This window comes from Stegastes partitus, unplaced genomic scaffold (assembly GCF_000690725.1).
Source record: "Stegastes partitus isolate 25-593 unplaced genomic scaffold, Stegastes_partitus-1.0.2 Scaffold2412, whole genome shotgun sequence".
NCBI lineage: Eukaryota > Metazoa > Chordata > Actinopteri > Pomacentridae > Stegastes > Stegastes partitus.
This window is the reverse complement of record NW_007580143.1, coordinates 1-15,368: the sequence shown is the minus strand read 5'-3', so window position 1 is coordinate 15,368 and position 15,368 is coordinate 1. Positions and strand designations below refer to the sequence as shown.

Below are 15,368 nucleotides of genomic sequence, written 5' to 3'. Positions count from 1 at the left end.
TGTTTTGAAACACCTGTTTGCAGGTATGCTTTTGAACATGTGTGTGCAGTCTGCAGGGCCTCAGTGTTGTTTTAGCACCTTCTAGTGAAGAACTTAAAAGCCTTGTCCAGGCAGACCTGTGCTTTGCTACATAATGCACTACATTTAGTCAAACTTCATTTGAGTATAAATCCATCCACTTACATGTCCTGAAAAATTCCCACACTTGAATGAAAAACAGTAGTGTCCATGTCAAGTACAATACTTTCTGCTACTATTTCCACAGTGGAATGTAAGAATTCACAAGTTACCAGCGACCAAGTCTCTGTTCTACAATTCTACAGTTTGATTGAGCAGACGCTTTTATCCAAAGTGACGCACATCTGAGAGTAGATACAACACAAGCAAGCATCTAGTCAGGAGAAAACAATCTGGATAAGTGCCACAGAACAAGTTCAAGTGTGACAGGGCGTTGATGTTAACAGCCGGCTGTGTGGGAGGTAATTGGATTTTGTTTTGTTTGTTTGTTTGTTTGTTTTCGGGCAGTTAAGTGCAAAGGTGGAGAGCTGGTCTTTCGTCTTTTCTTAAAGACGGAGAGGGAGTCAGCAGATTGAACAGTTTGGTGACTCGTTCCACCACCGTGGAACCACAGAGGAGAACAGTCCAGCTGTCGACCTCGGGCCTGTTGCGGTGGTTGGATCAGGCGGTTTTTGTTGGTTGAGCGTAGTGAGCAGAGGGAGTGTAGACCTGAATGAGAGTTACACTATTAATTAGTGTAACAGACTGTTTATGTGGCTTTCAGCCTCAAACCCACGAGTCTGTACTGAAGAAATTCATCTCTGTATGGCAGCTGTAGTGTTTAGCAAACATTACTCACAAAGTAATCGTTCTTTTGCTGGGTACTACTGTATGTGCCAGAGCAGATGTGTGCTGCTGTGCAGTGAGCATGTACAGCACCATGGATGAATGTACGTAGGCTTCATTTATTAAACTGCAGTCCCCATGTTTAAGAAGATGTCTGCTACAGCAAACGTGTGACTGATGTGGATGTGCACTATGCATTTTAAACCTTGCTTAATGTTTGCATGCTTGGATAAGATACTGACTTGTATAAACTAGAAGTTTTAAATTTAGTTTTTGTTCATTAACAAGGTTGTTGGCAAGAGTGTTACAATGTCAGTCCTCACCGTTTAATTTGTTGGAGAATAAAACGAATATCGCTTTACTTTGAGATTTATTTCTCTGCCAAATAGTTTGATTTGTCGGTTGACTAAGTTGTTTTGTGTGTTTCAGAAATTAAGGACTCACTATGTCTGATGGGGAATACGATTACCTCATCAAATTCCTAGCGCTCGGTGACTCCGGCGTGGGAAAAACAAGCTTCTTATACCAGTACACAGATGGCAAGTTTAACTCCAAGTTCATCACTACAGTTGGAATAGACTTCAGAGAAAAGAGAGTGGTAAGTTGTTCAACTTTTCTCAACGCCAGCTTCGGGATAATAGGACCCTCCTTCATTCAGTTGTTCAGGAAAAGCTCGAAGGGATTTCACACACTTGTGTTGTAAGGTTTCCTTGTGCCCATGTGCGCTGCAAGTATTTATGGCTGCCTGATTAGGGGCTTAAATGCATTCCCACAACATTAAGTAATACCCCGTTAACAAAAGACTACTGATGAATGCTGCAACAGAAATCTGACTAATGACTCATGTTGGTAGACGACAGGCAGCACCCTCCTTAAGAACAAACACTTCATGCCATTGGCAAACAGCTGAGCAGTGTTCATATTTACTCTGCTCTCTCTTTAATGTGATGACCTCCAGCTCCAAGAAAAAGGAGCCTAATGTATATATATGTATGTATGTATGTATGTATGTAGATAAATAATCGATTTTTCATGACTGCACTGGACATTCAGTCCGTCATATTCATCACTGTCTTCTTGGTAGAAGTGTTTCCATCACTACTGAGAAAAAGATATTGAGCAAGTAGATACTGTATAAGGAAAATTAAAAAAAAATAAATCAACATTTCGACATCTGCAGTTGCAATAGTAATAAATCATTCACTTACCAGGTAACTATTATCAGTTACCTGTCATGGTTAAAGCGCAGTAAATAATCACAGTGTGAACTGAAACAACCCCGAGCGTCTCCTCTTTCAGTGGTAAAAGCCATTACGTAAAAAAAAATAAACACCAGACAGTTGCAATGGTTGAAGTAGTTTTATCAAATAAATAATGAAAGCAGAATACTGTGTCTTCCTGCCCAGTGGTCACAGGCATGCAGCATCCACCTGGTCAGTCACGTTTACTGCCCCTCCAGAAGTTTATCGCTGTTAAATAGAGGTTTAAGAGAAGATGTGTTTGGATTCAGGAACTGAGCTGTGAAATAGAAATTACTACGGCGGTATTTGTTTATATGTTTTGATCATCTGTAATTCTTAATTATCTCTCTATGTCTTAAAAGACAAAGAAAAACAGCAAGTGAGAAGCTGGCCCTAGGGAATATTTGGCATTTTTGCTTGGAAAATGATTCATACTGTCAACAGCAATTATTCAAATAGTTTTTCTGGTAAATGACTAATTAGGTAATCAATAAACCCAAATGAAACACATACGTTGGCTGTACATCTTCAAGTTTACTTGTTTAATGAAGTCAAACTTGCATCAAACATTTTTTATTGCCTTTTTTTTTGGGTTTCTCACCTCCACACCTGAGCTAAACACAGTGATTCAGTTGTAGCTGAACAGCCTCCAGTCAGTATGATTCATACTAATGATCCAAAGTTGTTCGGTAGTTTGTTGACTTTTGATTACTGTCCTCACAGTATTATAACATGAATCAAGTCATTTTATTTATTTCATTGATCAGTAAAATAGCTGCAGGAATGTTGCCAAGTATTGCCATGTCTGACCTGACTTGTCTCTGTGTCGCTCAGGTATACAAATCAACAAGTCCAGATGGATCTTCAGCCAGAGGACAGAAGATCCACATGCAGCTGTGGGACACTGCAGGACAGGAGAGGTACATAAAGTTCATCTGCTAACGCTTTCTCAACTTCTTCAAACCTCTTCAGTGGGTTTTAAATGTGCCTTCACTGTATTTTTTTTTTTTTCTTAAGTATTTTTTTTCTGATTGATTTTAGGTTTCGAAGTTTGACGACCGCTTTCTTTAGAGATGCGATGGGGTTCATCCTCCTGTTTGACCTCACAAACGAGCAAAGTTTCCTAAACATCAGAAACTGGATGAGTACGTCTCCTGAAGTGTCCAACTATATGTACATTTTAGTAGAGTCTAGGAATAATCAGCTGACTAATATTGTAATTACCACAAATAAAAGTGCGCAGGACATTTCATAATAAAACATTTCTTGTTGGTTGCCAAATGCTTGAAGCTTGATGTGTCTGACTCATGTAGAATTATGACAAGTTGCTGTTAAACCTTAAAGTACTGTGTGATTAAAAGTCTTTCCCTTTAAATCTTATTTTTACCTGAGCTGTAACTACTTCTAGGCTTAAATTTTATATTTTAGGTGATTATAATACATGAATAATACCTTGGTGTGTTTCTCACAAGTTATTGTTTTTCCAAAGACTAAACACATAACTGTATTTCAGGTCAGTTACAGATTCACGCATACTGCGAAAACCCAGACGTCGTTCTGTGCGGCAACAAATGTGACCTGGCAGATCAGAGGGCAGTCAGTGAAGATGAGGCCCGTGAGCTGGCAGAGAAATATGGGTATGTCTGTCTGTTTTCCATCCATCTGTCCATGAGCCTCTCCCTGAAACGTTTGTCAAGAAGGCAGTGGCTGCACTGTTTGCCAAAGTGTGTACGAGAGACCGGAGGACTAACCTGGTCCTCCTCGAAAAGCAAATATTTGTGCACACGTGTAAAATATCCTGCTTTGGCCCCATCAGACACACCTCTACTAAAAACACAGATAATGTAGGACAGTTTGTAAAATGTTTTAAATGCCTTCAGTGTGTAACGCAACATGTCACCTACTCTGCTGGACAGTTTGGGGTTTTTTTGCCTCTCCATAAAGGTTCTTGATTCATTTTGTAAATTCTGTCAAGGTGCAAGGTGCTCGGTGGTTAGCGCCGTTGCCTCGCAGCAAGAAGGACGCTGGTTCGTGTCCCAGTGAGGACACCCGGGAGCTTTCTGCGTGGAGTCTCCATGTTCTCCCCGTGCAGCGTGGGTTCTCTCCGGGTTCTCCGGCTTCGTCCCACAAGGTCCAAAAACATGTTGAGGTTAATTGGTGATTGTAAATTGTCCGTAGGTGTGAATGTGAGTGTGCTTGGTTGTCTGTCTCTAAGTGTAGCCCTGTGATAGACTGGTTACCTGTCCAGGTGTCCCCTGCCTTCACCCTGAGTCAGCTGGGATAGACTCCAGCCCCCCATGACCCTAGTGAGGTGTCCTCACCGGGGACCTTCTTGCTGCGAGGCAACGATGCTAACCACTGAGCCACCTTGCAGCCCCCTGCCCTATCTAATAAAGACAAAAAATTTCTTTAAAAAAAATAAATAAAAAATGGACAAAGTAGTTTATTTTGAGTCGATCCCATGTGCACTGTCCTGCTGCCGTAAATACTCACCAGTAGTCTTTGATGCTGTGTTTATAACCAAGCCTTGTTTTCATGCAGAATCCCATACTTTGAGACGAGCGCTGCAAACGGACAGAACGTCAGCCATGCAGTGGACGTCCTGCTGGATCTTATCATGAAGAGGATGGAACGATGCGTCGACAAGTCCTGGATCCCCGACAGGACTGTCCGAGCCAACGGACCCATGGACCCGGACACGTCAGAGGGCGCTGATAGAGGCAAATGTGCATGTTAGAAAGATTTTAGTCGCACATGTGCGTTCGTAATATTGGTGGAAAAGTAGGCAGACATCCAAGTATAACAAAGTGGGAGCTTGTATAGTAAATCCTGTGTTAGGTTAAACTTAACATTATTTGTGCCTTTTGCCCCACAAACCAGCGTAATACAGATTTACAGTTTGTCAGTTCTAAGTTAAATGCCTTTTGAATTTGGGCATTTCATTTCAATTTGTTCTCTTTTGAATCATTAATTTGTTCTGGTCGTGAGTTTGGGTTATTTATTTCGTAGCTTAAATAATCAGTTGAGTATGCTGATCATATTTTCAGGTGTAAACGTTGGCCTCCACATCACAGAGACGTGAGCTGCCGAACGCTATAAATATACTGTTAATACTCTTAACCTGCTGTAAAGAAAGAAATTGGCTGTGGATGTGCTTTTAGGAACCTTTAGGTCACTGGTTACGTCCTACTGATGCTGTGCTGAACGTCCTGCTGAATATCTCAACGAAGCCACCGCCAGCCAAGTTGTAGCTCACAGTGACTGTCCAACGGCAGTCAGGTGGACAGTTTTCTTCTCTAAATCTTTTTGCTTGTTTGCTGTTTTTGATTAAATGATCTACACTTTGTTATGTGCGGTTTTAACCTGAAAATACAAAAAACAGAATGTGCTCAGTAATGTAATAATATAAATAGGTATGTCATAGAAAGCAAGAGTAGAAACAGAGCAACAACTCAGGAACCCTGTTAGTCCCAGTAATTTATCCTGCCTTGTAAAAGAGAAATGCAAAAAAATTTATAAATAAATAAAGACTTGATGTGGATATTTCAACCATTTGGCCATCACACCATCAAAAAATAGAATTGGCAAATTATTTTGGAGGGGCAACTTGGAGATTAGAAGCTGCCGAAAAAGTTTTTCCTGCCTGGCTGTTGATTAAATAAACACAAATGTTGTGTGAGTGTTGTGCTGAATGACAACTATTCAGGTTGCAGAGTTTAAATTTCTTCTGCAGAAAAACTTCAAAAGAGTTTCATGACTCTTTTTATTTTGCACCTTCCCATAATCAAACAAGTAACTTCAGGCAAAGTACATTTTTTCATGATAAGAACAGTTTTATAGTATTAAAGATTTCTCCCTTAAAATCAACAAATGATTGTTTGTTATTTCAGGGTTTCCGAGGGTTTTATAGTTGATATTCATAACAAATTAATATTGCATTTTATCAGATGAAACAACATTCAGGGGAAAAGAGCAGAAATGTTATTTTATGCAGCAAATGTCATAAATGTATTAAGTGTGGCTGTTTTTAATGAATCGAATGTGAGATGCATGAAGATCTTAGTGGCTCACTGCCTGTTTTCAGGTGCTGGATGTGATTGCTAGAGGACTGCGCTGTTGCTGAATTCTCAGAAATATCAGTGGGTTGTTGAATGTGATGATTTTTGAAAGCTAATAAGGCTTGATGCTGTATTAACGAGTTTTACAAATAAGATAATAAAATGGGGCCTCCATTTCAGTTTGCCCTCTTTAGGTGTTCTTTAGATCAGTTTATAATACTGCTGATGTTTTATAGAAACACACGAAACACTGAAAGTACACTGTATTTAACTGTTTTACACACAAATCCACACTTGTATTACACTGCCATTCTCTCCTGTGTACAAGGGGGGATGTGACGTTTGAGCTAAGACACATAATTAAGTTTTTAGCCCACAAATTTAAATATTGATGATCATATTAGTAGGACTACACCGAAACAATGTTGTCAATTGTGCCATACTTTCATATGTGTACATTTTGTCCAAAAAATAAACATTTGTATTTATGTATTCCTTGACGCAGTGCGTTATTTTATGTCATTGATTCTTAAAGTTATGACTAAGTGCAGCTGACAGGAGATTCTTGTATAGCCAATATTATTATTATTATTATTATCATATGTGTTCCAGTAATGAAACATATGACACTAAATGCTAATTATCTCATCATAATGTAGAATCCTTTCAACCTCTGTGTGTTTGTTTTCTGCTTTTTCTGGTACTTGAAATATGTTCATCTCTTTAAACAACAATATAATGCTTTGTTTATAAATTCAGTTTTCAAGTTAGTCATGTCAGGTAGCCCTTTATACTCATTAAGGCTTCCATTTGTGTGCTATATTTTCACATATAACAGCTCTAGAAGTCTGTCATGACGGTAAGTGTAATACGTTTATGAAAAGTACGGAGGTATGGTACCAAAAATCGTTTAAATTCACTTCAGGCTCCGCTGCCACAGCTCTCCCTACACACATCCACCAACGCTGCCTGCTGGAGCCCTACACTGACTGACCTTCATCATATTATCAGCTATGGGAAAAGAGCAGTTTCCCTGAGAGCTGATAAAAGCTCCACCTGTTTGAGGTGACGCTTTGGCTGCAGCTGTCCTGAGCTCCTGCAGGGGGCAGCAGCTCAGCTCAGAGCCAGCTGCAGGACTGTTTTTTATCCGGAGAAGAAGAAACTCGGAACCCAAACTTCCTGACTGGCGTTTGAAAGGTAGTAACTGTGTTTAGTGTCTAAAATTAATTACTACACTACAGGTGGCAGTTTTTATCGTATGCAATAAAGAGTAGATAGTAAGACGATGTTTTCGCCTCTAACTCATTCGCTCTGTTTGGATTGTTTTTAAAGTTTCGTCTAAGTATTAGCTAGCTAATGTTAGTTGTTCGTTTTCTTTCGGGAAACGGGAAAAACGTAAAAGTGAAACCATGCATGCCTCAGCTCTGATGTGTTTTGTAGTTGCACAATTCAGTCTTTGTCGTATTGTTAACACAGTGCTAATGTTAGCTGGCTAAGGTGAACGCCCTGCTAGTTTCTTGTTAAGGAACCAGTTTAAAATACCAAACTGACGAGAAATCAGAATCACCTTTAGCTTAAGATGGGTTTTATTACACTTTTGTTGTTGTTGTTGCACAGTTTCGTGCAGAAATGAAAGAAGTGTTTCTAATCTAATGAAGCTGGATACAGGCGCGGGGGGAGGAAAACTCATTTGTTGTTGCCATGGTTATACCGGACCATGTATCTCCATGGTTACAGACCTGACCAGTGAACACATCACTGTCAGACGCACACTGGCCTGTGAGCATCCAGTCCTAATAACTGTGTTGGCTGTGACAGTTACATTCATGGATGCTATGTGGATAAAATCTACTTTGACTTTTTGAACAGACTGGCTGATGAAAGCAGCATGCTAAGGGTCTGACTTTGTGACTCAGAAAACATTAAAAATCTCTGTTGTTGCAGTTAGAAAGAGGGTTACATGTAGTCACTTGTGTTCTCAACATTTTTTTTCAACTGATTACAGTTTCTCAACCACAGAGTCAATCCCCACCCTTGACAGGTCATGAAAACTCCTCTGACCGGTGACCATGTGTGTTTCAACGAGACGATGTCACAAATGACGCGAGAAAAATAACAACTGGTTGTTGGCATGTCAGTCAGGGGCTTTGCCAAACACGTGAATGTCCATAACTCCAAGAAATCTTGTCTGGCATCTCTGAATGGATGTGTCTGAGGCGTACGACAACACTACACAACATTACACAAGCCGACATCGACAGCCTCATTGACTCCATGTTACTCATTGTTGGGTTGTCATTTCTAATTTAAGACCCCCACTTATCATTTCTAACATAGTGCATACTTAGTTGTTTCATGCCGTCCATTTTTTGTACACGTCATTTGTTGGATCAAAAAATATTTGTTTCCTTATGTTAAAAAAAGTATAACATATTACATGCTGTGTTTTATATTTCTGTTAAGTATATTTTAACCAAGTTTTTAGGTTTGTGTTTTATTTTCTCTACTAGGATTCATACACAGGAACAGCCAGAAAGACCCTCCACGGCAGTGAGGACAGATGTATGATAATGTGTGTGTTCACTCTTGCAGAATGCCTTTCCATTTCTGCCCTCAGTGTGGGACAAAGCTGCAGCCTGATTTCAGATTCTGTCCATCATGTGGGGAGAAACTTCCCTCTCCTGCTGATAAATGTGGACCTGCAATCTCAACCACTTCTTATAGTCTCTCTGCGCCCACAAGGATAGAATCAACACCATCTCTAGGTGAGACAAGTCGTGCTTCAAGCTCCATTAATGAGCCCAGAGAACGTAAGGGAGCATATATTAGCAACTTTTTATTAAAGAATTAGTCTGTTTTATCCGTACATATCAGCGTTTGTGTGGTGTTAAAAGTTTTTTAATTGCAAATTCTCTTTTTCTGCTGCCCCTGAAGGTATCACTTCATCTACAGGTTTAGCTCGTCCTGCACTGCAGAAGACCCACAACTTCCTTCTGAGTTCCCCCGAGAAGTATACTAAATTCAGCAGGAAGGTTGCCACTTCCTCTGTGGTGCCCTCCACTTCTCCTGTCAAAGATGACAAGACTGAAGGTAATTAATTCAGTTGCTCTGGAAGCAGTTTCACCTTAAAGGTTTGATTTAGTTTTCTGATAGGAGATACAAGAAAATAAGCAGCAGGAGTAACGCACAACTACACATTGCCTTTTTGCATGGAAATCAAAGACGAACTGTGATTTGCATCCGCAGATGATGGTGTTGGGTTACAAGCTTCTCCACCCAAGCAGCACACAGTCACTTTTAAACTTGATGCAGAAGTAGTGCCAGAATCATCTTCTACCGTAAAATCCCCTCGATCTGGTGACCAATCTGTTCAGTCTGATAATACACTGGCTCATGAAAATTACTGTCTCTCTTCTTTGCTGTCATGATCTGTCTTTAATCCATGTTTGTTGTTGTTGGGGTTCATGTGTAGTCAGAGGAAAGTCAAAACTCTCCAGCCCTTCTGGGAAGCAGGCTGCAGCAGGAGCGAGGCTGTCATTCAAAGCAAGTGGGACAGCAGAGGAATCAGCAGTAGACGGCTCCTCTCCGACCCCGAGGTCTCCTTTTAAAGGTGAGCTACAACTTTCAAAGCTGTCACGCAATACAAGATGTTACACACATACTCCTACATAAGCACATTTACCAGGATGTCAGAGTAAAGTCCAAGAGACAAATATGCAGTAAGTATATAATTTTATCTTCGTTTTCCAACATAATCTTGAAATTTTTGCATGAATGTGCGTCGACAGGAAAAAGTAAAGCCAAGAGGGCAAAGCATGCATTCGCTTTGGAGCCACTGCAGGAAGGCGAGGAGGTGACGGACACCACGGGAAAGAAGTGGAAGCTGATGAAGCAGCAGAGTCAGAGCACAACAGAGCTCATCTATGAAGGTGAGACTGTGTTCAGGACATCAGGAGAAATATCAGGAAATATAAAGAATGTAGAATTTAACAGTCTGTTGTTCAGTTCAATTTAATTACTTAAAAAAAAAAAAAAGACCAAAGTTTGGATTATATTTATATTGCAGGACACAGCGTTATGAGAATAATTATTATACACTGATATAATGAAGGGCTGCAAGGTGGATCGGTGGTTAGCATCGTTGCCGTTTCGTGTCCCGGTGAGGACACTCGGGATCTTTCTGCGTGGAGTCTCCATGTTCTCCCCGTGCAGCGTGGGTTCTCTCCGGGTTCTCTCCTGCTTCGTCCCACAAGGTCCAAAAACATGTTGAGGTTAATTGGTGATTCTAAATTGTCCGTAGGTGTGAATGTGAGAGTGCTTGGTTGTCTGTCTCTAAGTGTAGCCCTGTGATAGACTGTTTTTTTTTGTTTTTTTTAGGGGCAGTGCTGACACACGATGACACAACTTGTAGTAAAACTAAAACAATGGACCAAAACAAAACCTTCCCCACAAACGACTTTATTTGGACGTTACCTCTGATCTTATCAATCTGTATTGACGCCTGAATTGTTGGATAAAATGAGTTTAACCATCTCTGGGTTCCTGTTAACTTCAAGCAAATTGTGTCCCAGAGTTTCAACTGAACTCTTTATTGTCCCAATTGAAGAATATTGTTTTGTCTTTTTCAGTTTCTCGGCCCAGTACCAAGGAATCAAATCACATCCTCAAACTGGTGAGTGCTTGTAGGAGATTTTAAGCTTTTCCATCCAAAATGTGATGAATTATTCTTCCGCTGTGTCACAGAGGTGCCAGCATTTTAAAAACATTCACCAACAAACTGCTTTTATTTGTTCCCTGTTTCTATAATTAATGCTTCTTCAGTTCTTCATCTATGCCGTGTAGAATCATTAAAGTTGATTTCATATTTCTTTCTCTTAGGCTGCTAAAGATGGAAGAATCTTCAACGAGCAGAACTTCCTGCAGAGAGCTGCCAAACCTGCATCTGGTGAGGGTTCCGCATGTTTTGTGTGCATATTTCCTTTCTTTCCCAGATCAACAGGTTTTAGCTCCTTAAAGCTGAATGTTTCTTTCACTTACGGACGACAGGATGTTTTACTTGTTCTACTTAAATTCTTAATTGTTATGACGAAAACTACACAATAAATCGACTTTGTTCAAACCGACCTAGCAACAGTATTTTAGTGTTTGTGTTACCAGGTGACTGAAAGGCTGAACGTGTCACACAGAAATGAGTCAGACACACAACCACTAACTGCAGGCTGAAATAGAGCCAGACTGTGAGAAGGGGTTCTTTCACTTGCACAATGTCACATGAAAGTATCTGCTTGATTTTATGTGACATTCAGATGATTTATGATTCTAACTTGTCCGGAGTGTAACGTTACATACAGCATCCCACATGGTCACAAATGAACTGAGGCTTTTTGTCTCTTCAGTGGAGAAGTGGGTCAAACAAAACCACATGGACTTTTTGGGGATTCCTTCCTGTGTTGGCTTTGGTCTTCATGCTGATTCATACAGGTGGAGAGTTTATCCCTGAATATTTACACGTTGGTATAGAAAAGCATTTTTACATTAACTGCCATTTTATTTTTTTTTGTTGTTGTTATTATTGTAGGTTTCTGATTTTCCCCAGCATGGGCCAGTCACTCCACTCGGTCATTGAGGAAGAAAATGAGCCTCTGTCTCAGAAAGTCGTTCTTCAGCTCGCCTGTAGAATCGTTAGTGTTCCTACATTCTCTGAGAACTTGCCTCGCCAAAACTTGAAAGCTTAGTCTCCAAACAACACTCTAAAACTTCTCTCTCCTTGCAGTTAGACGTGCTGCAGTACATCCATTCAAACGAATACGTTCATGCTGATATTAATGCGAAGAACATCTACGTTGCACAAGGACAGAAATCACAGGTGGGAAATATTCACAACTTTGCTCTGTGAGTGTCCAAGAGTGAAGTGTGTTCAACACTGATCACTCTGCTGCGTGTACTCAGATATACCTCGTAGGATACGAGCTCGCCTTCAGGTACTGTCCAGGAGGTCAACACGTAGAGTACCGCGAAGCCAGCAGGACGCCACACGAGGGCACCATAGAGTTCATCAGCATGGACGCACATAAAGGAGCTGGTGAGTCACCTCTATGAACTAAAGCCCTCCACCATCCATCCATTATCTATACACTGCCTAATCCTCACTAGGGTCACAGGGGGCTGGAGTCTATCCCAGCTGACTCAGGGTGAATGCAGGTTCACCTGGACAGGTAACCAGTCTATCACAGGGCTACACTTAGAGACAGACAACCAAGCACACTCACACTCACACCTACGGACAATTTAGAATCACCACTTAACCTCAACATGTTTCTGGACTGTGGGAGGAAGCCGGAGAACCCAGAGAGAACCCACGCTGCACGGGGAGAACATGTAAACTCCACGCAGAAAGATCCAGAGTGTCCTCACTGGGACGCGAACTGACGACCTTCTTGCTGCGAGGTGACGGTGCTAACCACCGCGCCACTTTGCAGCAGCCCTCCACCAGCGTCACTGAATTCTACCTCACTTCATCATAAATATATATAACTGTAACCCAACACAGCACCATATTTATTTTCTCCCCTCCATGAGGGACGTCAGCGCTCTGCCCACACTCCATCTGTCCCACATAATAAGGCTGATTTGATTTTCTCTTCTGAAACTGGCTGTGATGTTCTTCAGTGTTAAAAGCTCTTACAGCATTTTACATTATTATGAGAATCATAAAAAAGGAAGATTAAACAGCCGCCCTGTCGTTTCGCTGTGTTTCAGCTCCGTCTCGCCGCAGTGACTTACAGTCTCTGGGTTACTGCATGCTGCACTGGTGCACGGGGATGCTGCCGTGGACCGATGTCAGTCAGCCCGACCAGGTCGCCTCCCAGAAGCAGATGTAAGAGGGAGCTTATCAAAGCACCATAGAAATACCAAACTGTGTCACATTTCTGTTACATACCTCTTCACCCAACTTACAAAAAGTTTTCGATGCAGGTACATGGACGATGTGAAAGCGCTGTTGAGGCACTGCTTTGGAAAGAAGACGGTTTCCAGTGAGTTTAACTGCTCCTTCCATCACATACAACAAGGCTGACTGCTTGCTGTTTGCTAACATGTTTCTGTGTGTGTTGTGGTGAAGGTGCATTTCAAACCTACCTGACTTCAGTGATGGCTCTGCAGTACGCTGAGCAGCCCGACTACTCAGCGCTGAAGGATGGACTCAGTGCTGCTTTGCTGCAGCTGGGGGGGTCCATGGAGCAGCCGCTAGGCATTTAGGTGAGGACACACTCCCTAACAAATGTGTTTACATGTACCTAGGTACGTCAGAGGGGTGTTCTGCGAGGGCGAGTTTGACATATCCAGGCTTTTTTTTGTGTAACCTGGCTCAACAAAACCCAAAACCCCAATCAGTGATAATTACTATTAATCATGGTCGGTCCAAGCTCCCATAGAAGGAGGTGTTTAACGCGTCATGTGACTCTTTTTCTGCACAAAATGGGCCAATCGTGTGCTGCTTACTTCAGTCAAAAAGAACAAGTTGTTATAGTGGATAGCTATGAGGAATATTGAAACGATTATTATGAAAAAAAGGGCTGTTACTGCAAAGTAAACAAGGGAGAAATGCAGGTAGAAAGTTGTTATTCATGCACGCTAATGTGTTTGTTTTGGCACTCAGTGAATTCTCAGTGTAGTCGGTTATTTCTAATGTGACTGCTGCACATTGGAGCTCTTAAACTTCAAATTTTATTTATTTAAACATGATACTCAAGAAGTACATTTAGGTCTGACACCATCCCATAATGAAGGATACGTGGAAATCACTTTTGGCAATAACAAAGTGAAACTTACGGTATTGATTGAACATTGTCTGGAGTAAATTCCACTAAAGAGACAATAGGCTGGACATGCTTCTAGTCAGTGTTCTGCTGGCTGCAACACCAGGAGTGTAAAAGCAGACTCATTTATAATTACCTAATATAACATATTTATGTGTTTTCTGCACCGCTAACTGAATGCATGTAGGTTCTTGTGGCAACACAATACATACAGTTGGCTGTGTAGAGGCTCAAGAATATGGTCGGGAAAAGAAGTGATGAAAGGGCACCGCCTCTTACAGCCTATTTAAATCCAAACACTGAACAGAAGGACAGGTTACCATGGTGATCTCATAGGGTAAAAGAAAACCACTTTCTTGATACTCAAAACTCTTAATTTGGGCTCAACATTTGCAGTATTTATTATGAAGTTTTGTGCACGACTGTTTTTTGGGTTTTTTTAATCCAGAAAAATGTGCAGAGCAGAGCACTAAGATTTTCCAACCCTGGTTCGTGCATGCAGTCTGTTTTGTCAAGCTGCACATACCGCATCCACCAATCAGACGCTGTAGCCTCTGTGCAGCCTGACAGGCAAAACCCAGGGCAACAGAGTAAAGTGAAAATCAGCTCCTTCTGTTGGAGCTGAATGTGAGTTCTGTGAGCGCACAGCAGTAATTAAAAGCAGTCGAGATGAATATTCACATTGTTCTCATTTATCATCATCTGGGTTCTGGTAGTTGGACAGTAAGAAGGTAGAGTCCAGAGAGAGTAAACCATATTAAAACCATAAAAGTCAGGAAGACGGCGTGTCCCTCTCATCCCCAGTGGGAAGGACACAAATCCTAAAAGCAATATGAAACTCATGCTTCAAACTCTGTCAAACCCTTTGTGCTTTCTGTGTGGTAATAATATTCAAATATATCTGCTTTGTTTTTATTTTCAGGGAGCTCGACCAAAAAGAAGACAATTGAGGATTTTTGTCGCCTTGTTTTAATCATGATGTTTTATCGCTGAGGTTTTATTGCACTGAAAGCCGAGTGTCGTGTCCCACAGTTCAATATGCTGGTGTTGTTTGGATTTTTATTTTAGTATTCGGGGTTTTGTTTAATTTTTTTTTAAGACAAACTGCACTGCCGACTGAAGACTTTCATAGCAAAGAGGAAAGGGATGTAAGTTGTCAGTGTCTGATGAACACATTTCAGGTGATTTTTACACGTTGTTGGTTAATTCTATTAGAAACTTTGTGTGATTTTCGATTTTTACTTGATTGTTTTTAATGATTTGTTTCCTTTGAATGTCAGAGGAGAGCAGGATGGATTTTCTTTCTTTTATATCAGCTTTCTAATGCTGTGTGTAAGATGAGCCGAGACATATGCTAACTCAAATAAAACACCAACATTTCTGTCTCAAAACAGTGTCTTATTAGTGGC

General features: G+C 41.0%; 2 protein-coding genes across 3 annotated transcripts in view; both read left to right on the top strand.

Moving 5' to 3' along the window:
• rab27a (RAB27A, member RAS oncogene family) overlaps window positions 1–6,634 on the top strand; it is a 15,664-nt gene extending 9,030 nt beyond the window's left edge. The window contains exons 2-6 of the mRNA XM_008305122.1: window positions 1,273–1,441; window positions 2,919–3,004; window positions 3,126–3,229; window positions 3,598–3,721; window positions 4,626–6,634. Of these exons, the coding sequence (XP_008303344.1) occupies window positions 1,289–1,441; window positions 2,919–3,004; window positions 3,126–3,229; window positions 3,598–3,721; window positions 4,626–4,821 (663 nt within the window). The 5' untranslated portion in view covers window positions 1,273–1,288 and the 3' untranslated portion in view covers window positions 4,822–6,634. The remainder of the gene's footprint in view (window positions 1–1,272; window positions 1,442–2,918; window positions 3,005–3,125; window positions 3,230–3,597; window positions 3,722–4,625) is intronic.
• A 630-nt stretch (window positions 6,635–7,264) lies between these two features.
• On the top strand, window positions 7,265–15,350 carry vrk3 (VRK serine/threonine kinase 3). 2 transcript variants are annotated; one of them, XM_008305120.1, is made up of 16 exons: window positions 7,265–7,339; window positions 8,735–8,907; window positions 9,077–9,232; window positions 9,389–9,499; window positions 9,615–9,752; window positions 9,931–10,071; window positions 10,771–10,814; window positions 11,021–11,087; window positions 11,539–11,623; window positions 11,721–11,823; window positions 11,916–12,008; window positions 12,092–12,224; window positions 12,902–13,019; window positions 13,118–13,176; window positions 13,263–13,399; window positions 14,882–15,350. In XM_008305120.1, the coding sequence occupies exons 2-15, from the start codon at window positions 8,736–8,738 to the stop codon at window positions 13,397–13,399; spliced, it is 1,557 nt and encodes a 518-aa protein (XP_008303342.1). In that variant the 5' UTR covers window positions 7,265–7,339; window position 8,735; the 3' UTR covers window positions 14,882–15,350. The 2 variants fall into 2 exon arrangements, with proteins under 2 accessions (XP_008303342.1, XP_008303343.1); XM_008305121.1 differs by lacking the exon at window positions 9,389–9,499.
• The last annotated feature ends 18 nt before the right edge of the window (window positions 15,351–15,368 follow it).